Source organism: Aspergillus ruber, assembly GCF_000600275.1.
Source record: "Aspergillus ruber CBS 135680 unplaced genomic scaffold scaffold00001, whole genome shotgun sequence".
In the NCBI taxonomy this organism is placed as follows: domain Eukaryota; kingdom Fungi; phylum Ascomycota; class Eurotiomycetes; order Eurotiales; family Aspergillaceae; genus Aspergillus; species Aspergillus ruber.
Window position 1 is genome coordinate 1,235,139 of NW_024467297.1, and position 24,707 is coordinate 1,259,845.

The following is a 24,707-nucleotide window of genomic DNA, read 5'->3' on the forward strand; positions in this document are numbered from 1 at the left end:
GTCTTTGGCGGTTAATGATTCGTCTGCGATCACCATTAGCGGTACTACCAATTCGTGGTTCGGCTGGCCTGGCAATCGATGAGCAATTGGACCGTCCGGATAGATGAGGATCATTCGATGTTTTTGGAATCTAGAAAGTGACGAAGCCCTGAGATCCTAGATCCATTCCTTCATTCCACTGGATTATGGCGGTAGCTAATTGACAAGAACGTCATGGAGATCCAGAAATACCATTGAGAATATAAGTACATACATCAAAGGGCCTAATAAACTTGTAACCCAAACAAATGTAACAGTTTCCGAGTGATTGTTTCCACGCTATTCTGCAAAAGCCCAAACACGCTTCATACAGTCATGAATAGCATTTGTCGAAATAGTAATACAGACGCCTATCCGATTGTCGCCGGAATTTTGAGAACCATCAGATCATTCATGTTATGTCCCCCGTCAAGAGAGCCGATTAGTACAGCTTCTCGTTGTAGATTGGCTGCGTTTCATCCTTGATGTTGGTCTTGTCCTCGCCCTTCGCTTGCGCCTCAGCCTCCTTCTGCTTCACGAACTCCTCAAAGGACTGGGGCTCCGGTAATCCTAATCGTTTCCTCTCCACCCGGAATTGCTCTTGAATCTTCGGGGTCTGTATCAACTGCCATCTCAATTGCCATCCGAAAATACCCATCTCCTTCACACGGCCCGGCCGGTCGTCCAGAAGGTAGTTGTCGAGTCCACCAGACTTTCTGATCGTCCGCAATGCTTTCCTTGTGATCTTGATAAACACGAAGTCCTCAAGCGCATCACTCCAAAGCTTCTTTCGCCGGACGTTTGGTTTCCACATGCGTCGGGTCTTGCCCTCATTCCGCCCTTGCGAGATCTTGTTTCCGAACTGGATCATCGCACCCCCATACAATCCTGTATTCGATTGCTTGTAGACATAGTTCGGGCCGCAGGGATAAGGAGGAATGTACTCGGGAAGTGTCTTCGTCTTTTGAGCGGCGGTAGTGGTGGAGAATGAGCGAGTGGAGGATGTTAACGAGAGATTGCGGAAGGCCGCAGAGAGCGAGAATGGGAGGGACATGGTGGACCGGGTCTGTAATCCTGCCATTGTGTTGGATAAGCAACTATGGCATGACAGGAAGCCCAAAGAAACCGGAGAAGATCGTTTAATTGACGGAGAGAGAGTGGTGGGTTCCGAATATGGGAAAGAATTTGGGCAGGCTCACCGCCTGGAAAATAATGGCATTTGATTCGCCGATCCCGGTTTGCGCGCCGTGAATTTCGGCCAGAAGCATATTGCATTATCACCTTCTCTCAAGCTCGTTCGTTGTTTTTTATCTGCTACTCTTTCTTACAGGGCTGCATCTCTTTTATCTTGCTTCTCTATATCTCTATTTGTCTACTATACCCTAACCTACGTACCTTTTCGTGGCTTGCGAGTGACGCCGCAATCCCTTCACAATGGTCCAGATCAGCGAGGTGAAGGGCAATTCGCGCGAGAACCGGACGGCAGCCCATACGCACATTAGGGGTCTTGGTTTGCGTTTGGATGGAACACCAGAACAATCTGGTGATGGATTCATTGGACAGGCCGCTGCTCGTGAGGTTCGTGACCCCGTTCCCTTGAGCTTTGTTCTTCACGACTATTTCAGCTAACTGGAGACGCTTCCGTCTAGGCATGTGGTGTCGTGGTAGACTTGATCAAAGCGAAGAAGATGGCTGGTCGGGCTGTTCTTCTTGCAGGTGGACCTGGAACTGGAAAGACAGCGCTTGCTCTCGCCGTGTCGCAGGAGCTGGGGACCAAGGTTCCGTTTTGTCCGATCGTGGGCAGTGAGATCTATTCTGCTGAAGTCAAGAAGACTGAAGCGCTTATGGAAAACTTCCGGAGGGCGATTGGTATGGAAAATAATCAGAACCTGCGGTTTCGACGGAAGGATTAATGGTCTTTAGGTCTGCGAGTGCGCGAAACCAAAGAAGTATACGAAGGCGAAGTCACAGAACTCACACCCGAGGAAACCGAAAACCCGTTGGGAGGATATGGGCGGACCATAAGTCATTTGATCATTGGATTGAAGTCGGCCAAGGGCACCAAGAAACTGCGTCTCGACCCTAGTATCTACGAAGCGATCCAGAAGGAGCGAGTTACCGTTGGAGACGTTATCTACATCGAAGCCAACACCGGAGCTTGCAAGCGAGTTGGGCGATCGGATGCCTATGCGACCGAATTCGACCTTGAGGCGGAGGAATACGTGCCAGTCCCGAAGGGAGAAGTTCACAAGAAGAAGGAAATTGTCCAGGATGTGACGCTACATGACTTGGACATGGCCAACGCTCGGCCACAAGGTGGACAGGACGTTATGAGTATGATGGGACAGCTTATGAAGCCGAAGAAGACGGAGATCACGGACAAGCTGCGCCAGGAGATCAACAAGGTGGTCAACCGCTACATCGACCAGGGTGTCGCTGAGCTTGTTCCTGGCGTTCTGTTCATTGATGAGGTATGTGACATGACACCATCCGTATGGTATAACTTGGTTAACAACTATGATCTCTCCAGGTCCACATGCTTGACATTGAATGCTTCACTTACCTGAACCGGGCCCTCGAATCCTCCATCTCCCCCATCGTTATCCTCGCTTCGAACCGTGGAAATACCGTCATCCGTGGCACCGACGACATTACCGCGGCACACGGCATTCCTCCCGACCTCCTTGCCCGACTCCTCATCATCCCCACTCAGCCTTACGCTCCCGAAGAGATCAAGACCATTGTCCGGTTGCGTGCAAAGACCGAAGGCCTCAACATCACCGATCCCGCGCTGGAGAAGGTTGCAGAGCATGGCAGCAAGATCAGCATGCGGTATGCTCTGCAATTGCTGACACCGGCTAGTATCCTTGCACGGGTAAACGGTCGGCCAGGAGGTATCGAGGAGGCCGACGTGGCAGAGTGCGAGGATCTGTTCCTCGATGCCAAGCGGAGTGCTTCGATTGTGAACAAGGACAGTGGGAATTTCCTGTGATTTCGGGCGTGCTGGCAAGTTATGATGGGACATATCTAAATCAGTTGTATACCACGTTTGATGCGCGAGTTTATTTCAGGGACTAGAAAAGGCGAAAGTTCCCTTATCTTAGGAGACAAGTTTACGTTAATGTTAACTATTGCACGGAGTTTCAGCTTTATTTTCTTAATATCTGCATAAAACCATATAACTCTTGCTCACTTCTTTCAAAACATCTATTTTATCTATCTTTTCCAAGTTCGACCTTTCGTTATCCAAGCCCAAAAGAGCCCCAATAATATGGACGCCAACTCGAAAACCCTCACATACACCTTTACCAACCCCAAAGCGGTAAGAACAAAATGATCCCTTATCCCCATAGCCAATCCAGCCTCGAACTTCCCATCATCCAAACTCCCTTCGTGCAATTCAACCTCAAACGGCACAACCGCGCCTAGATGCTCCGCCGTGACTTTCAAACCACCCGTAACTGCATCTTCAAAGAAGCCACGTCCTGTCCATGTGCTGCAGTAACTTAACCCGTTCATATTCTGAATAGATGGTAGACGACGGAGGGCATGGAGAGTCGTAGTACTGATTTCGGAATCGGTGAATTCCCAGACAGCCTGGACGAGGGTCGGATGCGGAGGGGCGAAGGGATTTACGGTGATGGAGATGGGGCCAGCGAGGCTGGTTGGTATGTTTTGGAAGGTATTTACGTTGTGAGTTAGGCAAGCTATTGGCGGGTGGTGATTAGGGTGGTGGTCGGGGGATATGATATAATTAAAGTGAGCGTTGGGTATTGACTGTAGAAGATCAGCAAAGATGAGTATAGAAGCTAGGGCCTTGTTAACTTACGAGAGGGTCAGAATACAAAACAGCAATGTTCTTCGTTATCCGTATATCTTGCAAGATCTCCCTCTCTTTGGCGCTCTTTGTTGGCTGGAGCAGCCGAATAGTCTCGTCGCTATCAACAGCGAAAATAACATGATCGAAGTTCATCTTCTCGGAGTCGGAAGTGAAGATATTGTATTTCTCATTCCCAGTTCTCTCGACTTGCCGGACCTTCGTCCCAAGATGGACTTTACTAGCGGGAAAGCTGCCTGCCATGCGTTGGATAAACTGACTGGCAGTTACATCCATACGCCGCCATGTTGTCGAGAACCTTCGAATGCGAAGCAGATCATGATCATGCAGGAAACGAGCTAGATCCCTTATTGAAAGACAGGGAAGAAAGCGACCAGCATTTGTGGCCCATAATGTTGACAGCAGAGGAGCCAGGTACTTATCCCGGAAACTAGACGAGAGCCCTTCATTTAATAGGTAATTGTAAGCATCTAAAGAATGTTGTGAGCGGTGCTGTGAGCTAAACAAAGCCTTGTCTGCTAATACGTCTAGAGCCAAGTATCTGAGCCGGATAATATCAAACAGGATCCGATAGGTCTCTAAGCGGCAAAGATACCGGGGATGCAGGAGCATATTTTCTAAGACGCTGCATCCCCATTGGTTTGTGTCAAGGCCATCGGATGCACCAAAATTGAGAGGAATCGGAGATGTAGATATCCTAAGACACCGTAGAAGCGAGACGAAATTGGCTATTCTTAGGTTAGTTGATTCTCAGAAACCCTGTCAAACAAAGGAAAACTGACGAGATTCCTCTAGATTAAAACACGGGGATTCTGTATTCACATCGACTCGACCCTCGTCATACTCAAAGGGCACTGTCTTGATACGCCCACCCAATTCGGAAGAAGTCTCGAAGAGATGGACATCGTGGACCGAATGTTGCAAAGCCCAAAAGGAGGTGACACCGGTGCAACCACCTCCTATGATTGCGACTCTTTTGGGCTGTGGAAGTGGCATAGGTCTTATTTAGACAGAGCTCGAAGATATCAGTTGGAGCTCGTCTGATGGTATACCACCGAGCTAAGCGGGGAAGTGGATAGCCACGGTTGTATGTGAATTGAATCCAAGTTCATGAACTAGGATTGATTGTAAATGTCAATTCAACTCGAATAGTTGAATAATCCAAATATGAATTTTATATAACTGGAAATCATGGAATAATTGAATCGAGTGCTGCTCATCAAATCTGTACCGAGGGACTCGGGATACAACCGCGCCTTTTCATGTCTTCCGTCGACCGAGGGAGAGGACAGTAACAGTACAATGTAAGTATCGATAATAATGTGAACCGGATATTCCAATGTTTCCCAAGTACTGAATGCTATCACAAGTTGTCATTCCCCTCGTGGAAATGATGTCAGGTGACATACTGAGTAAGCATTGGTAGATCAACTTAGCTATGGGTTTAGCTCAGGAGCTTTCATATCTCTAACAAGCTTAAGGAAAGGGGGAAATGGGCTTAGATTATGTTGTGCTAGGGCCCAGGGTCTATTGATTATTCGGGAATCTTCTGCAAGTATACTCCGTACTTGAATTGCAGCTGTATGCGCATCTGACATCTTTCCACACTATTTTATGATCAGAACCCTGTAATTTCTATAGAACACCTAATACATAAAGTCCTCGCCAAATTTTCATACCCAAGTCAGATAGAATAGACATCTTTACGATACGACCCGGAAAATCACGTGTCTGATAACTCCATTATCGCCGGTCCGTCTGGGAATCCGCCGGCCTCCTTCCTCTCCTTTTCTACGCCTCCAACTGATGAATCGTTTCACGGTCTCTTGCTGATATCATCTTCTGACTTTAAATAGAGGACAGCGGTGATTTTGACGCTGAACGATTCCTGCACTCTCCGGCAAAGACACTGCCCGCCCCAGATCGGGTACATAGACCGGCTTATCAGGACCATACCAATCAACCATTCATCTCCAGATCGAAGCTATTTACCCTAAATCAATGATCACAATGTCCAACCCCCTAGACACAGACGCGGGCTCCGAGCTCTTCAGCAGCTACGAAACCGAACTCAAACTCCTGCAAGCGGACCTAAACCAGAAACTCGACCAGATCGCAGAGGCGAGCGGGGAACAAAGGAAGTCTTCCATCAGCCAAGCCGAGCGCGCAATGGACGAAGCAACAGAACTCCTAGACCAGATGCGCATGGAGAAGCAGAACATCCCCTCCGCGTCGCGTTCAAAGGTCAACATGCGGTTCCGCAACTACGCCACCGAAATCGATGAGTCGAAGCGCAAGCTCAAGTCGTTGTCGGATGATCGTAAGGCGCTGTTTGGAGATCGGTACACGGATGATCCGCAGGATGAGCATTTGGAGCAGAGGCAGCAATTGTTGAGTGGGACGGAGCGGTTGGAGCGCAGTTCGGCGCGCTTGCAGAATAGTCAGAGGCTTGCGTTGGAGACGGAGGATATTGGTCGGGGTACGTTGGCGGATTTGAATCAGCAGCGGCAGATGATTGAGCATACGCGGTCGGGGTTGCAGCAGAGTGAGGGTTATGTTGATACTAGTATCAAGACGTTACGGGGAATGGCCCGTAGGTAATGATCCCCTTGCCACACGAGGAGTTTGCCAGATCTGATATGCTGACCTGTGTTTAGGATGGCTACGAATCGGTTGATTACGATTGCGATCATCACCGTTCTGGTTCTCTTGATTTTTGCCGTTATCTACAGCAAGTTCCATTAGCGTTGGATCCAGCAGGCGTAATACAGGTTTATTTTTATCGCTCTTATTATGTGAATTACACACAGTCCATCTTGTCTGAACTACAGGCAATCTACGAATCCACTTGTATGATAGCGTTTATCAGCTCAATACTCCGATATTGCAGTTGAATCGCATTGCTTTGACTATCGATTTCTTAACAGAAACAGGGGTATCATTGCACAAATATAATATAAACATAAAACACCAACAACCAAGTCTAATTCATAATCCTCATAGCCCCAAATGCGGCATTAACAACCACCCCCACAAACACCGCCAACCCCTTCCTCCAACTCCAAACCCCCTCCTCCCTCCTCAACCACATCGCACACCCCATAGGCCAAAAGAATCCCATCACCGTACCCCAAAGCATATCATCAATAGCTCCTCGCGAACCAGTCCCGAAGCTCCCATCGTCATCCCCATCGCCCCCAGCACCCCTAGCACCGACCCCAGTCCCCATAGCATCAGATACAGTCGTCGTCCCTTCATCTAGCCATCGGTCTTCGAGCTCGCGCAGCTCCGCACCACTAGGCATCGTATCCGGCGTACGGGAGACAGATTGAACAGCCATGAACTGCGAGCGGAGGGCTGTCACCTCCGCGGCGGTAAAGCCTGCCGTGAGCAGACGGTCGAAACCGCGTGGTGCGGGCGTTGTCGTTGAAACTTGCTGTTTTTGTTTCTCTCGTTGTTTCTTCGCTTCATATTCGCCACCGGAACTATCTTGTCTCTTGCGTAGAAGCGTTGATGCGGCAGCCGCTTCCTCTGCTAGATCTGATTCCGAGAGAATGATATCTCCGATCGAGCAGTGTATGTAAACACGAGGCTGTTCGCGAACTGGTTCTTTACCCTTATCCTTTGCGCTTTCATCCTTATTAACCTTCGGGGGTGGTGGCGGTGGTAACCTCAACGATATCGTCAACGCAGTGGCATCTTCGAGACCTCGTCCAGCGTATATGAGACGGAGGCGATGCGTGGAGAGATGGAAAGGAAGATGTGCACGGATTAATTGCTTGAGGCCCGCAGCTGTGGTGGTTTCAGGGGTTTGGACATCGAGGTAGAGGTCTGGTATTGAAGCGGAGAAGCGGATCGTAAGGAGAAGGTTTGCGTTTATATTGCGTTCGCATTCAGATTCGAATCCGAAACTTAAGGTTCCATTGTCTTCTGGGGTGAAATAGGGAAGCGACATAGTTGTCTGAGAGCTTCCCCAGTGTTGTGTCTGGTCATAGAACCAGTTGATGGTTGATGCTATCGCCGTTTATCGCCGCGGCTATGATATGGCGACGATGACTCAGCTCGTTATTGAACCACTGCTTCCTAGACGCTGCTGCTGAACGTACATGCTAATTCTGTTAAGAGAATTGAATAGCTAGTCACATTTACAAAATTATTGTATTATTTTCTACGGAGATTTGGTTTAGGCGTGGTTTTACGGCCAAGATTTTCAGATCTGAATAAAAAACTAGAGACAGCATGTGACATAGTAACTTGATATCGTTCTATATGACTGGAATGCCAATCTTTATGGTGGATTAATTTACAAAGGAAACCGCATGGTCCCGAGGAAGTAAGTGACGGTTTTTGTGCGGTTGCTGCGGGAAGACGTGTGAAAGACGACCGGAAAGACAAACCGACCCGCACATGAACAGACCGATCGTTTTCCTCGGAAAACCCCATGACCATATCATAAGTCACAAGAAATCGTACCACAATCCCACCACCCAGCAAATCCAACAAAGTAAACATGTAAATAACCATGTTCTCGTTGGTCTGTATCTGCACTATAAATTCGCCATCGATTGTAGGGCATTGCCACCGAGACCAACTGACGTAGAACCCGACATGCGGGGGCGTGGGGGGGAGGGCGAAGTGAACGAAGGTATATCGTAGAACGGGGAATTTGTGGACTCCCAAAATCAACGTGGTATATCGAGCAATGTACAGAGAAAATATGTAACCCAAAAAGCCTTGCCGTAAAACGCCGTTCGATGCATCCAGGAATGAAAAAGATCAAGTCGAAAGAAAGTTATCGAGATTCGTATTTTTCCGGCTTAGACCATGAAGGATTCACCACATCCGCATGATTCCTCTGTTTCAGATGTTAATGATTGTTTGATAAACTCCACATTCACGCAGAAACTTACTGATGTTGGGGTTGCGGAAAACGAATCTCTGGCTCAGCTTGTCCTGGTGCCAGTCCATCTCACTTCCGATAATACTGAATAGCGCCTTGCTGTCAATCAGGACCTTGATACCGTCCTGTTCTACAACCTCGTCAAAGCTACCGGGCTTCTCCACATATTCAAGATGGTATGCGAGACCAGAGCAGCCCTTGTTCTTCACGCCGACACGAATGAACTTGGGGTCCGGTTGAGCAACTAATTTACGTAGTTGTTCAATTGCTATAGGCGTGACTTTCATGGCGGCCTTGCGAGGGCGCAGCTTTCTTCTCGGCTTTTCGGCGGGCTTCTTGGCGGATGACTCCACAGGCTTGGACTGCTGTGCCTCCTTTTCTCTCAGGCTCACGTTAGGCGACATGACTGATTGTTGCTTCTGTTGTGTCATGTTCTCGAGGTTGGGAGGGTAGTCGGCTGAAATAGATGTATCGGGAATGCCAGCGTTTCGGGGGAAGGGGAAGGAGGTCGGTAGCGAGTGAGGACGATAGGCTGAAGCGGTTTGCATATCACGCTTTGACGAGGTGTATAGGCGTCCACACGACGAGAAAGCCCGAAGACTCTGGCTAGACGGTTTGCTCACGTATCTGAGCATGGTGGCGGATGATGTCACCGGAGGGTGAACAGCTCTGCAGAATGGCATGGTGTGGGAGGGAAATATATAGGAGCAGTAAGTAGTGTTAAACAGTGTCGTTCAATTGTCAAAATAAAAAATTTATCTTTATAAGAACGTTCGTGGTAAGGTTTATGTAGTGAGTAAGAAGAGTTGTTGTTAGGAGATGGAGCCGGACAGACGTTTGAGTCGACGTCCGGTAAAATGTTTTGTAAGGCGGGAGAACGGACGGGGAATCGGCCAATCAGGGTCGAGGTGTTTCTACACAGGTCCGTGGCGCCACCCCTGCAGGAATGCAATTATTCAAAGATGACCAATTAATGCTGATCTTTTATGTTATTGAATTCAATACAAAAAAATCGGAATAACAGCTTGTCAGTGGGAAGCAGATCGTATGCAGGACTGGCGTGGCTGACAATCATCCAATGCAGCGCTTCTACGGGATTCTGTCCGGTTATTCCCACTGCAGTCACGTGTGCATAACCGCGGAATACACTTTATGCGGGTATTGACATTACGAGTTACGGATCTTCTTTGGGTTCGCATATGATTGTAAGAGACTAATCCAGAATGACATATATGGAGATCCACTACTGTTAGCGTTAGCGTTGCTTTATTCTACTAGAGTTCTTCTTTACTACTATGTACGAGTACTCCGGAGTACATTCATTAAACCTGCATATAGCCGCTACTGTCCCTTGTTCGGGTACAGAATAACCATGAACCTTCTGGTAAATGTATACTAACATGTCCATTCTCACTTGTACCACTGGGACAGCGCCTACAAACTTTAGGGAGTACAAGTAACCATGTAGTGTCACCTTGTAGTACTACTGCACGTGCCGTGGCTAGTGTGTGGCTGAAACGGCATGGCATTACCTAAGACGCCAACTGTGGCAGTTCCAAAAAAAGAACCCAATCCGAAAGAAGAGAACAGCAATCATCCAATCTCAGCGGGAGAATCCTAAGGTATTCTTGGTATCCTAGTGAGGAGGAGATTATTCCGCCGTTGTCTAAGACTCTGTAGCAAAGCGACCTCATGTTCGCCCAAAATGGAAGCCTCCCCCTTAACCCAGCAATCTAGACCCGACATCTTCAAGCCCAAGATTGTGCAACTATACGAGAATCTCTTCCGAGTAAGTTAGATAGCAACACAACCAACAATGACATATTCAAATACTAACTAATTCCAAGACACAAGAATTCGCAGAACCATCCGAAGGTTTTTGGAGAGAATTTTTCTTACTGGCGCCGGATCGAGCCCAACTTCATTCGATCTTGGACCAGCTTAGCCCTGATAATACTCTCGAATTACAGGTACTTGACCTCCCATGATCCAACCCATGGATCAGTCTCACTAATATTCAAACAGGTGCAGACCCAACAACTTTTTTCTCGTGCCATCCGGGAGGCTACCTCTGGAGTCAGTCCCGCTGATGCCTTTGCGTTAGAGGTAAGTCGTGATTGACTGTCCAACTTGCACTTTTCTTCATTTTCTAAAACTCTTGATTAGACCTTGATGGTCTTCCTGGCCTGCGTCCTGAAAAAGAAGTATACCAATCCTAGTTCAGATGTCATCACCGTTCTTGCGGGGCTCGATGAGGTCGACCATGTTATCTCGGACTTCGTATCTATGTTGGATGGCATCATTCGCAAAGGGAGCAGCAGTAAGTATTTGAATGGGATGATATCTACTATTAGCACACTATATAACCGGTCATCCAGTCGATGTTCGGGCAAAAGCCATTCGAGCTGCCATTGCAATGGTCAGCGGGGCATACAAAACGAGCCTCGTATCGTACTTTGCTCACCGTGACCTATTTCCTTCGCTTATGAAGGTTAGACGGCCTTTATACCTATATACATGGATTTAGTACTGACTAAAACAGTTTGTTCATGATTCTGATACCCCGATTCAAGTGTTTGAACCGTTTATCCTTCTTGGGTTGCTGGCGAACTACAACAAATTCGAATTCCAAAATCCATATCAACTACGACTCGACGATTTTGTGAACGAGTCAAGCATCCAAAAAATTGTCAAGGGGGTCGGCACTTCGTGCGCTGCCCTGCGAAACGGCTATGTGGCTGTCCAAGACGATGCTCCTGAAGGCTGGTCCTTAATCAGCTCCCTGATGTACTTTGGTCTGGGAGCTCTAAAGCCAGGCACAAAGGATAGGGCAAATCTCCCAACTGCAGAAGAAGCTAAAGACTTGTTCGCGCACCTGTAAGAAACTATCCACCTTCATTTCGTTTCCAAGCTAATGATACCAGACCTGCGCAACAAGCAGCGATTTTCCTGTCTACTTACGACTTTACCAACGCCAACAAACTCTTTGGTGTTCATCTCATCAGCGCTGCACCGGAGAACAGCAACGAGGAGTCACCGTTTGCAAGCTTCTTGTCCGTAACTTCGTACCTGTTGCAGCATGCGTATCGGTCCGCGAGGGTGTCACACTATGCAGAGCTCAACCTCTTCACCCTTCGCATTCTCACTGAGGATTCTACTCTATGCAAGCTCCTCTGTAATGAAGACACGAAGAGAACAGTTCGCATTTGCCGCCATAGACAACCATATCTTCCATTGGTCGCTGGCGATCGAGTCCTTGCTACGGTCATCTTCGATGTGATGATCGACGCCATTTCTCACAACCTCCGACGACGCCTCGATGCAAATCTGTACAGGTATTACCACCTCTACTTATATCATTGATGAGATTGAAGCTAATAATAACAGTCACACAATCGCAATCCTCCTTCGCCTCCTAACCTACCTCTCCATGAACAAAATCCGCCTAACCTACCACTGGTCTGAACTCTGGCGCACCCTCCTCTCCCTAATGCGCTTCCTAACCACCTACTCCTCCGACCTCGCCACAAACCCCCGCATCACCACCCTAAGCACCTCCCTCGTGGACCTAGTCGCCTTCTGCGTCTCCGCAGGCGACACCTTCCTCCCCGACCCAGCCTCCTACGACGATCTCTTCTACAAACTCGTCGAGACAAGCCCCATCATCTCTAAATTCCGAGACGTCTACTCCCTGAAACCAAGCAACAAGAAATCAGCCGATAAAGACATCCATGTCGGCGCTATTGACACCCTGATCGCTGTGTCTACGCATTTCTATACGCTACTCTTCCATGAGGACAAGGAGAAGACCGCGCCTGTGGAAGGGGAAGGCGAGTCTGCGGCCCCAATTCCGGCGTCCCGGAAGAAGAACCTGAGCCCGAGGGAGGTTCATCGAATTATCTCGCAGGGATATGATACATTGAGTATTCAGCCGCCGGAAGGGTTGAGTGCGTGGACGAGGTGGCGGGAGGCAGATTGGAAGACAGAGTTGAAGAGGTCGGCGAGGTGTGCGGTTGAGGATGCTAGGGTGTTGGTTGCGTAGGTTTAGTGTCTCTCGAGTCTTTCTCTGATTCGATTATTGTCGGTGGCATTGTACCTAACGACCCAGGCTGGTTGGTTAGGTATTGATTTTTATTTCTCTATCATCTTCTAGGACATGAATAAAATAAGAAATGGATGCATTTCCCCAGAAAACTAGATCTAATGTTACAAAAACAAGTCTTGTGTATGAGCACCATTAAACTTGCAGAACCTCGAACCGCATACAACAATACTATTAGAACCAACACAAACCATACAGAATGTCAAAGAGAAACCAAATCTCCTCCACAAGAAAAACTCCTATTGCACAACTCCAATAATAAAAAGGAACCACCTTAGAGCAAACGTGACGTTGCCGTTCCCGGGTTCGGATTGGGAACGCCTCGTGTCTTTTCAATATACTCGTTGCTCGCGGTCATGTACTTGGTCGCGAAATACTTGTCTGAACTCTTGCTCAGCCAGATCGTGAGCTTGGAGAGCTCTTCCCGTAATCTGTTGGTGGATTGGAGGTCCATATTCGTTTGTGCCAGGAGTTCTGGCATCGTAGCTGGTTACAGTTAGTACAATGTTTCGAATGGGAAAAAAAAAAAAAAAAAAAAAAAGGCTTACCAAAAAGCCGGGTCAAATGCTCTGCACCATAAATATCCAGAGGACCCTTATCAGCGAAGTTGCCCGACCCATTCTCCCACTTGCTGCGGAGAGAACGATACTGTTCACGCTCGAATCTGTAGAGCAGGATCTTGTCGAGGGATTTATCGAAGTACTCCCTAATGCCCGTGATGACTTCCTCGAGAACATCTAGATCAGCCGAGGTAGCCCGTTTCGGCTTCTCTTCGTTGAAATAATCGTCAAGGATTTGGTTGACTGAGGCCTTGGCTGGCAATGCAACCACCTGCTGATTCTTGGTCACATTTTCCCAGTCGTCCACAAGGAGAGACTTGAGGTTATCTGGCATGACAATCCTCACTGAGGGCCGACTATAGAAACTTTCTTCCTGATTCGGTGTCAGTATCAAGATACTTTCTTCGCGCACCGCGGACAGGCCCGCTGCTCCTACGAAAATCGAAATAGAGGGTCAACAGATAATACACACCTTTTCAATCTCATTGTCTCGCCCCCTCTTGGTCCCGCGGGCAGGAACAGACATCTGCCGTTCTTCGCTGCCCCGGGCGGAGCTGCGGTCGGAACCTCCACGTCTCTTAGAAGAAGGGGTGGGCTTTGCGTTTCTTTGACGAAAGGCCGACTCCGCTTCACGACGGAGAGTCGTGGCTAATTCCCTATTCTCGTCTGTGAATTTCCGGAGACGATCTTGGGGTACCCAATCATCCCATCTACTTGCAAAACTGATTAGTTATAATTCATGCGCAGCGCCACAATGGCAAATTCTTGCTTGGGTGAAAAGAAAGGAATTAATAGTGCCAATGGACTAACTCGATTGCGAAGTTACGCAAATAAAGCTCAAAAGATAATATCAAATATAGGGAAACAAAGAACAGTCTGGCATAAGGAGAGCTTGCAAAGATCGTAATACTTACGTGCTCTTCCAGCCCTTATAGTGCACTGCGTACTCCAGTGGGCTCTTCTTGTCCTCTTGATCAGTATGCCTGATATCGAGGATCTTGGCCTCGTATAGTATCTCGTGGTGAAAACACAGAACTTTCTCGTCTTTGTGGTAAACCAGTTGGTTGGCTGGCGCCATTCTGATTGAAGAAAGAGATACTCTATATGTAATCAACAAGAGGTTCTTGCTTTTTCAGCAGCTTTGATGCTGATTTGATGCTAGTTTGATGATAAAGCAAGGTGGCAACAGTTTGCGAGATCAAACGCTGAAGTTGGAAAGCAGGGGATGCCGGTGTGTCCAGCTGCTCACCACGGCAAGAAGACGGTAATCGCCAGTAGAGTATCGCAACGAGCAAATAACGTTGAAATAAAGGCGCTTAAATGAATCAAACAAGCAGAAAGAGAACAACTGATTATCCTCTAACTCGATATGCTCTGTTATCAGACGAATACGCCCTTGATAGTGGAAGAGACACGGAGTAATGGAAGTCGATGATAGCAGATGTTGTAATGAATTTGAATAGCAGAAGCAGACGAGACCAGACAATGTAAGTATTTATTCCGGCAATATTTCTGGAATCAGCGCCGAAGTTGTAGCGATGAAGCCGAAGAAAAGGAAAGAAGTGGTGATGGCGGTGGAACGAGATTTTCTACTTTCGGAGGGCAGAAAAAAGACGCGTCGTCTCCTATTCCTGTCATGCTTCATTGCTTCTTCCCCAACAAAATACTAAGATCAGCATTTCAGCTTGTTCTGCTGTTAATTAATTGACCTCTGTTCCATTGAGATACTTCTGTCATACAGTTGAGCACGCCTGCATCAGTCCGTTCGGGATCTTGCCCCAGACGCGTCTATCGATATACTTATTTGGAAGAACAAAAGCAAAGGATATCTTATTACTGCATAACATCCATTTTGTCATCCCTTATCTGGTGTATTAAGAAACGGAATATACCCAACTATGGCCCCTTCAGAAGCATACATTTTGAGCAGTTTCCTTTTGTCTCCCGGTCCTCTACCAACGGTCATCTCATTGCAACAGTTTACGGAACTGTTCCCTAAAAAACTGCGCTCTCACCCGCATGTCAAAACTCTTTATCGAGAACTGCAGGAGATCCGAGACCAGGATCTGAACGTAGTCAACGGGAATATTGACCAAGAAACCAAGGATGGCGAAAAGCAAAAAGAAGAACTTCGAAAGGCCATCATGAAGTCCGGCATCATGGACATAAATGATCATGATCGACGAGAAATGGATATGGACGTTCAGCTGTTCGGACAGAAGACAGATGTCGTGTCTTCTGAGGAATATCATTCTGTGTCGAGTCTGTTATCGGAAATGGAATTGGCATGTACGAACATTGAGCATGACATATTTAGGATTGATCAGGATGCAACTGTGATTATGTCCGAAATTGACACGACTGTGGGTGATTTGAGTGACCTGCGATACGGCAAAATGCAAGGCCCTGGCGGTGCAGGCGATGTTGTGGACCAGGCAATGCAGGGCCTTGCCAATCTAGAAGATGCTTGTTATCGTGCGGCGTGATGACGAACTACAATGGATATGGGGATGCTTTTAATGACAAGAAACGCCCTTTCTTTTTTCTTTTCTTTTCTTTTTTCTTTCCCTTTTTCTTCTTCTCTTTGAAACAAATGAGGCAACATTCAGAAGCAAAGTTCTTCCCAACATCAGAGAGACCAGTTGCCAGCAACATAACACTCTCCAGCCAGAACCCTTTCTCTATTTTCCCTCTCTTTCTGTCACCAATCCATTCAACAATTCAGTTCCTTCAGCAAAAAGCTGCCAACGAGAAGAAGCATGTTCTCATCGGTCTCATGCTCAGGACTGCCCTCTTCCTCCGCATTGAGATGACCAACCTCGTCAAAATGGAAAGGCACAATAGGAGAACGCTGTTTCCAAGTGGATGTGGATTCTCCTGGGGTACGGGGCAAGGGCAGAAGACTGCAATACCCCGGCTTGCCTTTCTGGTTTCCTTCACGCTTCATCTCGTCGTGAGTTGGCCACGGAGCCTGTTCTCTATCCGGTGGAGCAGTGTATGAAGGAAGCCAAATGGATTCTCGGGCCAGCACTGATGAAAGATGGTCTTCAAATGTCTTATCCGCGAACGGAGGCTGGTATTCCTCGATAGTTTCCTGGATCCTGCTCACCAATGTCTTAATCGCCAAACGTCGCAGCTCTTGAGATTGCACTTCTTCTTGGATCAACAGACGGTGCTTGATCCACTCGGGCCAGGTACGGGGAAGGACTGGTGAAAGAGGGGCGATGTAGGTATAGTTGCAGCGAGCTCGTGCAAATGCTTCGTATTCTTTAGATTGGTCCGAACGCCACATCTTGGAGGCCGTGTGGGACATTTTGGACGGATGCCTCGGTCTTCTTCCAGCGAATCGTTGTCTGTTGACACCTGGTGCCATGTGGTCAGCTTGTCTTCGAATCCCTGGTGGCTGTGAATTCGTTTATCGAAACCTTTCCGTGGATATCAACGATTCAGAAAATGCGACGGAAAATGGCACGTATAGGGTCGAAATTATTATTAAGTCACTATATACAAGATGATGGGAGAGTTCAGACATAAAGGAGAGATGAATGGCTGTGAAAAGGAGGGGCTGAAGGAAGATGCCAGACTGCTAAGGGCAGTGAATGATGAAGGTTTAGTTGTTTTTCATGGTTTGCATTCACCGCTGAGTGTTGAGCTCTGGTCATTCTACCAGGACAACGCTATCTTTTATCTATTTCTCAATGAAAGCTCTCTTCCTAAGTCGCCAAATGCTAAAGGAGAACCCCCATGGTTATACTTAGTTGTTTGGTGGCCAAGAGGTCTCGTTTGTTTCTGGCATCGCCAACAAAAGACGACGGAGGATTTGTACTGCCAATCCAATGCGTGAATTCAATCCAAAGCAAGACACCTCATCGTAGAGCAAAAAGAATAGATGTCTACAAGAAGTAGAGACGTTTATACTTCATACTACCGAGATCTTATCAATCCTTATCGCCGGCCGACACGATGCGACGCGTTTCTTTTTCCGTCTTTTCCATATTCCACGTCGCAACTGACTCTCAGTACCAGGAGAAGCTCTTCACGTCTGGACTTACTCTTCGACAATATATCAAGAATCGACCATCGAATTAAAATGCCATCCATTCCCCTTTATCCGCGTGCAATCTCTTCTTCAAACCCACATGACAATCCCCTCCCAAACCTCCTCCAAACGCCTTCCGGCCTCGCCCTCCTCGAACTCCAGGGCACAATCAACTTGCCCCCAACGGGGGAACGGCAACTAGATGAGCAACAGTCGCAGGATCAGTATTTAGTCGACAATGATACTGCCCCTACCGCTACAGGAGCCACCTACGAAACCCCCCTCGGTAAACTGATGTTCCCGGATTACGCCCCGCAAACTACAAACAAAGACGATACCAGCTGGATGAAAAGGGTCTATCTGTACGTTGGTCGGTATCAAAGGATGACGGGGGAGGTGAAGAAGTTACCGCAGCCGATTGCGATTGTGCAGCGGCGAGGTGAAACGGATGAGTTGGAGATTCGGGAGATTGTGAAATTTAAGATGATCTTCAAGAGTCGTCCGGAGCCGGTGAATAATAGTTGAGTCGCGTGTTCGCTCTACTTTGGGGTTGAGGACGGGGATGCTTGTTGGAAGGGTTTCGCGCACAGCAACGGCGTGCCTAGGAGCAATTACTCCGTGGGCTAAGCTTCGAGAGGCAATGGCTTCCATCACACATGTGCCCCTGAGTACGCTTGGAGCAGAAAGGATGGTCACAAGCCACAAAATCTACGGCTAGCGAGGTTATGGAATCAAGAGAACGGCGCCCTTTGCAAAACGCAGACGACAGTCCAAACTACCCCGAGTTTCTTTAAAATGTGCTCCCCCCGATGCTCCATTCCCAGCATTCATCAGTTCCAGCTAGAGACCCTTCGACTATCACGAACGACACTCTGCAGCCACCAATAGCGACGACACCGTGACAAAATGTGCGAGATACCATGTCAGCACCATGCAGTCGGGTGATATTGTATTGCACGGATTTTATCTAGGGCACATCATTTCCTACCATTGTCATGGCGTGCTCATCCTGCCTATCATGCCCAACTCTCAACATTCCGCGACAAAAGAAATACCCGCGCGGAATTTTGCGCATCCATGAGCAAATATTCCGCACTCCGATACACCTCTTATTGGCGTCTGCTGGAATACGAGGGAAGAACGAAATAAGATACCCGTGTAAATAGACAAGTAAATGACGTTCTCACTATCAGCACTCGAATTATTTACTCTTGCATTTATAATCCACTTGTTGCGTCGCGACTTCCGATAAGAAACAGCCGGACGAACATCCGACATCCGTCGGAATTAAGTCTATAGAGTACTCCACGGGTACATATGAGAGCTCCCCCGCAGTTACAGATTACAGAGTAGAACAATCTTCCCTTATATCTATTTCTATCAATTTCAAGAAAACGCCTGGAAACCAATAAAAATGGCCCCCATCGAACGAATTACCCTTTTCAAAATCCCCAACGACGAAGACCTCAATCGCGTCCTCGAACAATACAAAACCCTTGCAAAAACCGCCGTCAAAGTACCCCTCCTCGCCTTACTATTTTACTCTTGCTATTGCAATCCATGATTCTGACAAAATACAGGACGGCAAACCCTACATCCTCAGCACGGCAGTTGGAAAGTCCTTCCCTGATCCCCGGAATAAGGGATTCAATCTCTCGGTTAAGACGACATTCGCCTCGTTGGACGATATGAAGTACTACGATTCGGAGTGTGAGGCGCATAAGGCGCTCAAGGCTGTTGCTGGACCTGTGAGAGAGGATTTCCTTATGGCGTATTATGAGAGCGTTCTGTGAATATCAGATTTATTTGTGGATATGATATAACAATTCTCTATTTTATTTCATGATGTACATTTGCATACCGCAGGCATGCTCGTTTCGCTCGTCCAGGTAACTGAATAACATCCCATTACAAAACATTGATAACAATGCTTGCAAAAAACATGACAGACATGACAATAAACTCCCTGTGGGCCATCCAAAAAATAAAAGGGAGGCAAAAAGAGACACACAATACATGATACCAGCACATACATGAGCTGTCATAAGCGAAATGGACGGCTTTGGGACCAATTTTGGGACCAAGTGGAGAAAAATTGAGTGAGGTTGACACCTCCCAGAATAGTGAACTCCAAGGAATATGTTGATAGCAGGTCGTCAGGGTTTAGATGTACATAGGAAGGAAAGGAAGTCGTAACGGAGGGGAAACAAATAGAGCAAAATAGACGAGTAGCCTAGCTAGTCCATTAGCCGAGGGCTTTGCGGAGGTCACTCCATTTCTGCTTCAGGCTTTCATGGTTCTCATGGATCTAGAGAACAACGCATTAGACCGGATCATCATTGCTTGAGACGCTTGACTTACTTCGGCATATTTCATTTTCGCCTCCACGAGTTCTTTCTCCATCTCTGCCATTTGTTCCACCATGGATCGGTTCTCATTTTGGACCTCGAGGTTACGTTTCATAATGCGGTCCATCTCAGTCTGAAGCTTCTCTTCAACCTCAGTCGGCTGCTTGTCAAGCACTACCTTAAGCTCGCCAACTTGCATTTTCAAGGCGTCAGTTAAGTCGCTCAGTTCCTCGTTCTCTACCTTGACATGAACAAGCTCTGATGCTAGTTGCACATGCTCCTTGTCAGACGTCTCAGCCTGCTCTTCGAGTACTCGAATTCGAGTGCTCTGGATGGAGACGGTGTGTTTCAGTCCTTCGAGCTCCGCTTCACGCTCCTTTTCAGTTTGAACCTTTTCTTCCCATTCGGTCGTGTATTCTTTGATCATTTCGGGTGTGAGTGGCACATCGCAGGCATCCTGGACAAGGATATCTGCGCGATAAACCTCTTTGTCAGCAGCACCGGAACTTCCAAAGAAACCAGATTCCAATATCGAAGATGCTGACGGCTGCTTGTCAATGTACGCATCGAACACTCGTTCTTTCAAGAAGAGCGATAAGGAACTCATGTCCTTCTGTTCAAGAAGACCCTGGGCATTCCGACGCATGATTGCCACACCAAACTTCAAGATCGTGGTTTCAAGCCCTTCTTCAAAAATGAGGTCATAAATTCGCAAAACCAGTTGCAATGGGAATCGATAAGCAAAAAGCGTCAAAAACCACTGCGTTGCGTAAAGCTGCGGTGGGACACCACGCCTGCGTAGGTGACAGTAAACAGCTGGCTCCACATCTTCTAGCAGACGCTCGTACAGGAAAAGGCTGCGGTGTAGGCCTGGCATGTCATGAACAAACATCTCTCGCAATCCGTATTTGTTCATAAGTTTGACGAGTAGCGAAAATGCATCAACTTCGTCCATCTGTGGTACTCGATCAGCTTTCTTCAGACGCTCAAGATGACTTTGCGGAAACTTACATTGAATAACAATGGCATGGCGATAAAGTTCATCCCTTGAGCGTACCCAACCTGCTCATCATATAGGGCATACGCCTTACAAAGACCAAACAGCCCTTCCTGGTTCCCTTGAGAGACGAAGTACCGGGAATAACTGGTACGCGCACCCAAATCTCTTCGAATAGTCTTCTCCAGTTTCTGGAGAGCAAGAGCATCATCCTTTGCTTTCTTCTTCTTGGCAGCGTCGATTACTGCTTGCTCCTTGGCCTGCTTCTCAGCATCAGGGTCTTGGGTGGGACTGGGCGACGATCCGTTATTGGAATGAGTACCAGAGGCGGAGTTGTCTGATCGAACAGAAGAACGTGACGAGAACAGAGATTCCTTTTCGCCGTTGACCTGACCGTTGGAGTTCCTATGGCGCTCTTTTTCTTTATCAGTGCCCCGGACAACAAGATCTCTGTAGACTTCCTCGAGTTCAAGATTCTTGCTGTCAGCCAGAACTTGCCAAATTACCCCGCGGATGGTTTGCGGGATACCACGCTTGATAGCAGCGTTCAGTGCCTCGGAGCTACTTAAAGCCTGTGGTCCATGGTTTACCAGTTGTTGCCATAACTCCCAGTCGACTGGGACAGACGCATCACTTGCGGAGGTAGAGTATCCCGAGACTGTTCCTGGAGCGAGGTTGGGGTTGACTGTGGGCGGCACATTTGGCGGAGATGTAGTAGTCGCTGATGGTGGTGAAGTGAAGGCATCATTTTCGCTTTGTTCTGGGACGCTGGGAGGGCCGTCAGATTGTCCCGAGGTTCCGTTTGCCTCTCCATTCTCCGAAACGGCAGCGGCTTCCTCTCGCAATCTCAGCAATCTGAATTGGTCTTTCAGGCTGTTGCTCCTAGGTTTCGAACCACGTGCATCATCCCATTCTCCGAATCGGCCGGCCAGTTCCGGATTGCTGTTGACCGTAGACACCGAGGCAGCGGTGTTTCTGCGGCTGCCGTCCGTAGACTGCGGCGGAGACTTGGTTTCTTTTGACGTCGAGCTTCGCGAAAGCCATGCGAATGGGCTGGTTAATTTTCTGGTCGGAGGCGGCGGCGGCGCAGCGGCAGCAGCAGGAGGGGGAGGGGGGTTCTTATTGACTGGAGGAGGTCCCCATGGGACGGATGGGAGAGTTCCAGACAAGCCCTGAAGACGTGAGCCCTGGACAGGAGATTCCGTCGAATGCTCGGGCGGAGTATTTGTGTTGGGCTCCTGGCCCATTCCGTCAACCACAGCCTCGTCCTCTTTGTTCCCAGTCAAGTTCACGTCGTCGAGGGAGGTGGTAGATAGGCGATGAGCGGTCAACAAGGGGGATTTCTGGGACTTTTTCTTCCGGGGAGTTTCCTCCGAATCTGATACCGCATTTTCCGAATCAATCTCATCCATTTTTTCGTCGCTTGCTTTATCCTCCACCTCGTTCTGATGGGGAGCTGGTGGGAAGGAAGGGGCTTCGCTGAATTGCGGTGTTGCTCCCGTTCCACTCGGAGGGCTATCTGTCAAGGAACGTGTCGAATTCGATTGAGGGATGGTAACTGTAAGTTCATTTTGACGGTGATGTGATTCCGAAGCGTCATCGTAGGATTCCTGATGGACGAATTTTATAAGCTTTTATGTTTCTCAGTAATTCTCGCTTAGCGCTTACCCCTTCATATTCCCTGCTGTTGCGTCTGGACGAAGACATGCTGAACCCGACCAGCTGGAGCAGCGGAATCTCAATCAGACGACGACAGAAGAAAGTGTGAGGAACTCAATTCCAAAGACCGTATAATGTCTACGTATCGTAACAGTCATCCATGGGAAGGAAGACCAGGGGAAGAGACCCCGGAGAACGAAGGAAGAGACCCGGCGGAAGCAGCAACTCCGCAGGGGCAAGAGGGAGGAAGAAAATAGCTGCGAAAATGCTACCGGTCGCAACAAGGGATGCAAATATCAAACAATTGTATATCTCGACGGCACACAAGTCAATAATCTAAACGACTCGAATCGTTTGAAGGGATCGGGTTTATTTTGGTTGTTGTTTATGACCGGCGGTTGTCGTTTTGCTTTATAGCGGAACATGGAGGACGGCAGAAACGGGGTATGGCGGATTTTTATTGGCTGTAAGAGGCCCACCGCCCACTCAACGGCGGTTCAGGGACAAGCTTAGTATTTTACGGTCTACACTTATCGGTGTGCATAGGGGATGCTGACAAGGAGATTTGAAGAGGCTTCTCTCTTGTTAGAATACAATACAGGAAGAATTATTTAATTCGTATAATAATCTTCCATATCTAAGGATCCCTATAACAGTTGCTTCCCGCCACTTAACGCGTCTTCAAGAGAGATTTCCATATGCACGGAGCCCGCAGGATGTGTACAGGATACGGCGTCTATGTGCGACCGTCCTGCATTCCATTGCTTGAGATAATTGATTGAGAGGCGAGTCTTTGCGTCAGGTGTCTTTGCTGGTCTTTTCTAGCGACCTTTCGAAATCCAGCCATCGTCCTTGCCGTAGTGGATCCAGCCTTTTTAGTTCTGAGAGCCAGCTCAAGATATTCTTCTTTTGCTCTCCACTGGGCATCGTCCCTTGGATCTTGCACATCAGTAGAGTACAGTCAATCAATCCCTGGTAGATATATTTGCAGTCCTCCGCTCCGTCTGACAGCTCTTGAATTTCGTCGATCTCCCGCTGCACATATTCTAAACGCTCCGAGGTGCTTAGATTGGGCGCCATGGTCGATCCCGCTAGCGACGGATCAAAAGTACACATTATGTTCTGGTGATAAAACCAAAGAGACTGGTCGTACGGGTCACATAGAGCGCGGTGGATTAGATCCAACTCTGTTGCCGTGACATTAGCATATAAAAAGACTTCTTTCGGGAAACGATTAACAAACCATCATTGAGCATCTTTTTCCGCTCCTGGTCATTAGCAGAGTTCTCATCTAGAAGCCGTTGAATCAGTTTCGTCCGATAGTGCCAAGCCGAAAAATTGGAGAGATTGGTGCCTATCATCTTCTTTGCGTATTCAAATTCCTCTGGCGCCATGGTCTTCCTTGTCGTTCCCTCTGATGGCAATGTCTCCAGTGTTTCGACCACGAAGCGCCTATACCCCCAACCGTGAAAGTTTCTGCTGTCTAAGCTCAGCATCTTACCAACAAGCGCCAATTCTTCTTGCCATAACCTCCGCGCGAGTGGGAGAGGGAGAAGGTGCTTGGCTTCTTCCAACAGCCATAAACGATAGTTCCAAATCCAATAACACTTGGGAAAACTGCGAAGGAGGGGGATCAGAAACAGCAAATCGCTCTTAATGAGATCCACTATCCGACCAATGCCTGCATCTTCTGGGTCGGACGATGCTGCTTGCGAGAATTCATGTCGCAGAACCTGCCGTCGATAGTTCCACACGCTATAGTACTCAGGGTTGCTGCTCAGCAACTCGGAGATATTCTGGAGGGTTTCCGGTGTATATTGGTGCTGATCAATCTGGTCACGATCAATCAGTGACTCTGTAAAACCACATAAATGTAAATCTAGTCACCTTATCATGGACTGACCGATCCAACTCCTGATATTTCTCGATCTTGCGAATCTCTTGCTGACGGGCTTCTTGGGACCGCTCTTCTACGGAGCGTTGGCGGGGAACACCATGCTGCCGCAACCATCGTTAATCGAGAAACGCAATAAGGATATGTGAGGCCTTACACTAGCCATTGTGACCTGATGTCCTGTATATTTTCTGGGGAAATAACACTGGTTTTTCTCTGGCCCATTCACGATATGGGAGAGTTACCGGGACAGGGGACGTGACTGCCTCCTCCGCAGTCACGTGCATTTATCTACAACGCTTTCCTATTTAGGCCAGTTTTCCTTTTCTTTTCCATCTCACGGTCTTTCTGA

The 24,707-nt window shown here is 48.0% G+C and overlaps 12 protein-coding genes across 12 annotated transcripts; 5 read left to right on the forward strand and 7 right to left on the reverse strand.

Annotated features, from left to right (window-relative positions):
- Positions 1-140: 140 nt before the first annotated feature.
- Positions 141-1,158, reverse strand: EURHEDRAFT_407829 (mitochondrial 54S ribosomal protein bL28m). The gene has a single exon (XM_040780674.1). The coding sequence runs from the start codon at positions 1,097-1,099 to the stop codon at positions 461-463; it is 639 nt and encodes a 212-aa protein (XP_040643516.1). The 5' UTR covers positions 1,100-1,158; the 3' UTR covers positions 141-460.
- A 294-nt stretch (positions 1,159-1,452) lies between these two features.
- Positions 1,453-3,010, forward strand: rvb1 (RuvB family ATP-dependent DNA helicase pontin; the record flags this gene model as incomplete). Its single annotated transcript, XM_040786018.1, has 4 exons — positions 1,453-1,596; positions 1,668-1,887; positions 1,942-2,489; positions 2,549-3,010. The coding sequence occupies 4 exons, from the start codon at positions 1,453-1,455 to the stop codon at positions 3,008-3,010; spliced, it is 1,374 nt and encodes a 457-aa protein (XP_040643517.1).
- Positions 3,011-3,234: 224 nt separating this feature from the next.
- On the reverse strand, positions 3,235-5,019 carry EURHEDRAFT_527730 (uncharacterized protein; the record flags this gene model as incomplete). Its single annotated transcript, XM_040787027.1, has 3 exons — positions 4,639-5,019; positions 3,848-4,584; positions 3,235-3,795 (listed from the first exon to the last, which is right to left on the reverse strand). Exons 1-3 carry the CDS (start codon positions 4,850-4,852, stop codon positions 3,235-3,237), a joined length of 1,512 nt encoding a protein of 503 aa, XP_040643518.1. The 5' UTR covers positions 4,853-5,019.
- An 847-nt stretch (positions 5,020-5,866) lies between these two features.
- On the forward strand, positions 5,867-6,601 carry EURHEDRAFT_373735 (v-SNARE protein VTI1; the record flags this gene model as incomplete). The annotated part of the gene is made up of 2 exons (XM_040778566.1): positions 5,867-6,453; positions 6,514-6,601. 2 exons carry the CDS (start codon positions 5,867-5,869, stop codon positions 6,599-6,601), a joined length of 675 nt encoding a protein of 224 aa, XP_040643519.1.
- Positions 6,602-6,725: 124 nt separating this feature from the next.
- On the reverse strand, positions 6,726-8,305 carry EURHEDRAFT_407832 (DSC3 family protein; the record flags this gene model as incomplete). Its single annotated transcript, XM_040780675.1, has 1 exon — positions 6,726-8,305. A coding segment is annotated over exon 1 (967 nt), but the record flags the coding sequence as incomplete, so codon positions are not given.
- A 221-nt stretch (positions 8,306-8,526) lies between these two features.
- Positions 8,527-9,758, reverse strand: isa1 (Fe-binding Fe/S cluster assembly protein ISA1). Its single transcript, XM_040778311.1, has 2 exons — positions 8,767-9,758; positions 8,527-8,711 (listed from the first exon to the last, which is right to left on the reverse strand). The coding sequence occupies exons 1-2, from the start codon at positions 9,437-9,439 to the stop codon at positions 8,674-8,676; spliced, it is 711 nt and encodes a 236-aa protein (XP_040643521.1). The 5' UTR covers positions 9,440-9,758; the 3' UTR covers positions 8,527-8,673.
- Positions 9,759-10,461: 703 nt separating this feature from the next.
- Positions 10,462-12,798, forward strand: EURHEDRAFT_398982 (ARMH3 family protein; the record flags this gene model as incomplete). Its single annotated transcript, XM_040779888.1, has 8 exons — positions 10,462-10,545; positions 10,604-10,726; positions 10,782-10,862; positions 10,923-11,076; positions 11,135-11,247; positions 11,299-11,633; positions 11,681-12,091; positions 12,144-12,798. 8 exons carry the CDS (start codon positions 10,462-10,464, stop codon positions 12,796-12,798), a joined length of 1,956 nt encoding a protein of 651 aa, XP_040643522.1.
- A 334-nt stretch (positions 12,799-13,132) lies between these two features.
- On the reverse strand, positions 13,133-14,496 carry EURHEDRAFT_445689 (MRG family protein; the record flags this gene model as incomplete). Its single annotated transcript, XM_040783547.1, has 4 exons — positions 13,133-13,344; positions 13,407-13,791; positions 13,891-14,128; positions 14,333-14,496. 4 exons carry the CDS (start codon positions 14,494-14,496, stop codon positions 13,133-13,135), a joined length of 999 nt encoding a protein of 332 aa, XP_040643523.1.
- Positions 14,497-15,316: 820 nt separating this feature from the next.
- Positions 15,317-17,982, forward strand: EURHEDRAFT_511991 (uncharacterized protein; the record flags this gene model as incomplete). The annotated part of the gene is made up of 2 exons (XM_040786019.1): positions 15,317-15,900; positions 17,490-17,982. The coding sequence occupies 2 exons, from the start codon at positions 15,317-15,319 to the stop codon at positions 17,980-17,982; spliced, it is 1,077 nt and encodes a 358-aa protein (XP_040643524.1).
- Positions 17,983-18,735: 753 nt separating this feature from the next.
- Positions 18,736-19,383, forward strand: EURHEDRAFT_407838 (Dabb family protein). Its single transcript, XM_040780676.1, has 2 exons — positions 18,736-18,973; positions 19,038-19,383. The coding sequence occupies exons 1-2, from the start codon at positions 18,872-18,874 to the stop codon at positions 19,248-19,250; spliced, it is 315 nt and encodes a 104-aa protein (XP_040643525.1). The 5' UTR covers positions 18,736-18,871; the 3' UTR covers positions 19,251-19,383.
- A 319-nt stretch (positions 19,384-19,702) lies between these two features.
- EURHEDRAFT_398988 (putative GTPase activating protein (Gyp5)) lies at positions 19,703-22,509 on the reverse strand (the record flags this gene model as incomplete). The annotated part of the gene is made up of 4 exons (XM_040779889.1): positions 19,703-19,765; positions 19,819-20,760; positions 20,817-22,412; positions 22,471-22,509. The coding sequence occupies 4 exons, from the start codon at positions 22,507-22,509 to the stop codon at positions 19,703-19,705; spliced, it is 2,640 nt and encodes an 879-aa protein (XP_040643526.1).
- A 508-nt stretch (positions 22,510-23,017) lies between these two features.
- Positions 23,018-24,584, reverse strand: EURHEDRAFT_407840 (Rab geranylgeranyltransferase BET4). Its single transcript, XM_040780677.1, has 4 exons — positions 24,513-24,584; positions 24,349-24,459; positions 23,705-24,293; positions 23,018-23,648 (listed from the first exon to the last, which is right to left on the reverse strand). Exons 1-4 carry the CDS (start codon positions 24,519-24,521, stop codon positions 23,260-23,262), a joined length of 1,098 nt encoding a protein of 365 aa, XP_040643527.1. The 5' UTR covers positions 24,522-24,584; the 3' UTR covers positions 23,018-23,259.
- Between the last annotated feature and the right edge of the window lie 123 nt (positions 24,585-24,707).

Excerpts from the sequence above, each read along its gene's own strand:
- EURHEDRAFT_407838 (XM_040780676.1), top strand. The coding sequence starts at position 18,872 with ATGGCCCCCATCGAACGAATTACCCTTTTCAAAATCCCCAACGACGAA. Across the intron at positions 18,974-19,037 it reads TTGCAAAAACCGCCGTCAAA|GACGGCAAACCCTACATCCT; the intron begins GTACCCCTCCTC and ends GACAAAATACAG.
- isa1 (XM_040778311.1), bottom strand. The coding sequence starts at position 9,439 with ATGCCATTCTGCAGAGCTGTTCACCCTCCGGTGACATCATCCGCCACC. Across the intron at positions 8,712-8,766 it reads TTTCCGCAACCCCAACATCA|AGGAATCATGCGGATGTGGT; the intron begins GTAAGTTTCTGC and ends CATCTGAAACAG.
- EURHEDRAFT_407840 (XM_040780677.1), bottom strand. Across the intron at positions 24,294-24,348 it reads ATCGGTCAGTCCATGATAAG|ATTGATCAGCACCAATATAC; the intron begins GTGACTAGATTT and ends GATCGTGACCAG. Across the intron at positions 23,649-23,704 it reads GAAAAAGATGCTCAATGATG|AGTTGGATCTAATCCACCGC; the intron begins GTTTGTTAATCG and ends TCACGGCAACAG.
- EURHEDRAFT_407829 (XM_040780674.1), bottom strand. The coding sequence starts at position 1,099 with ATGGCAGGATTACAGACCCGGTCCACCATGTCCCTCCCATTCTCGCTC.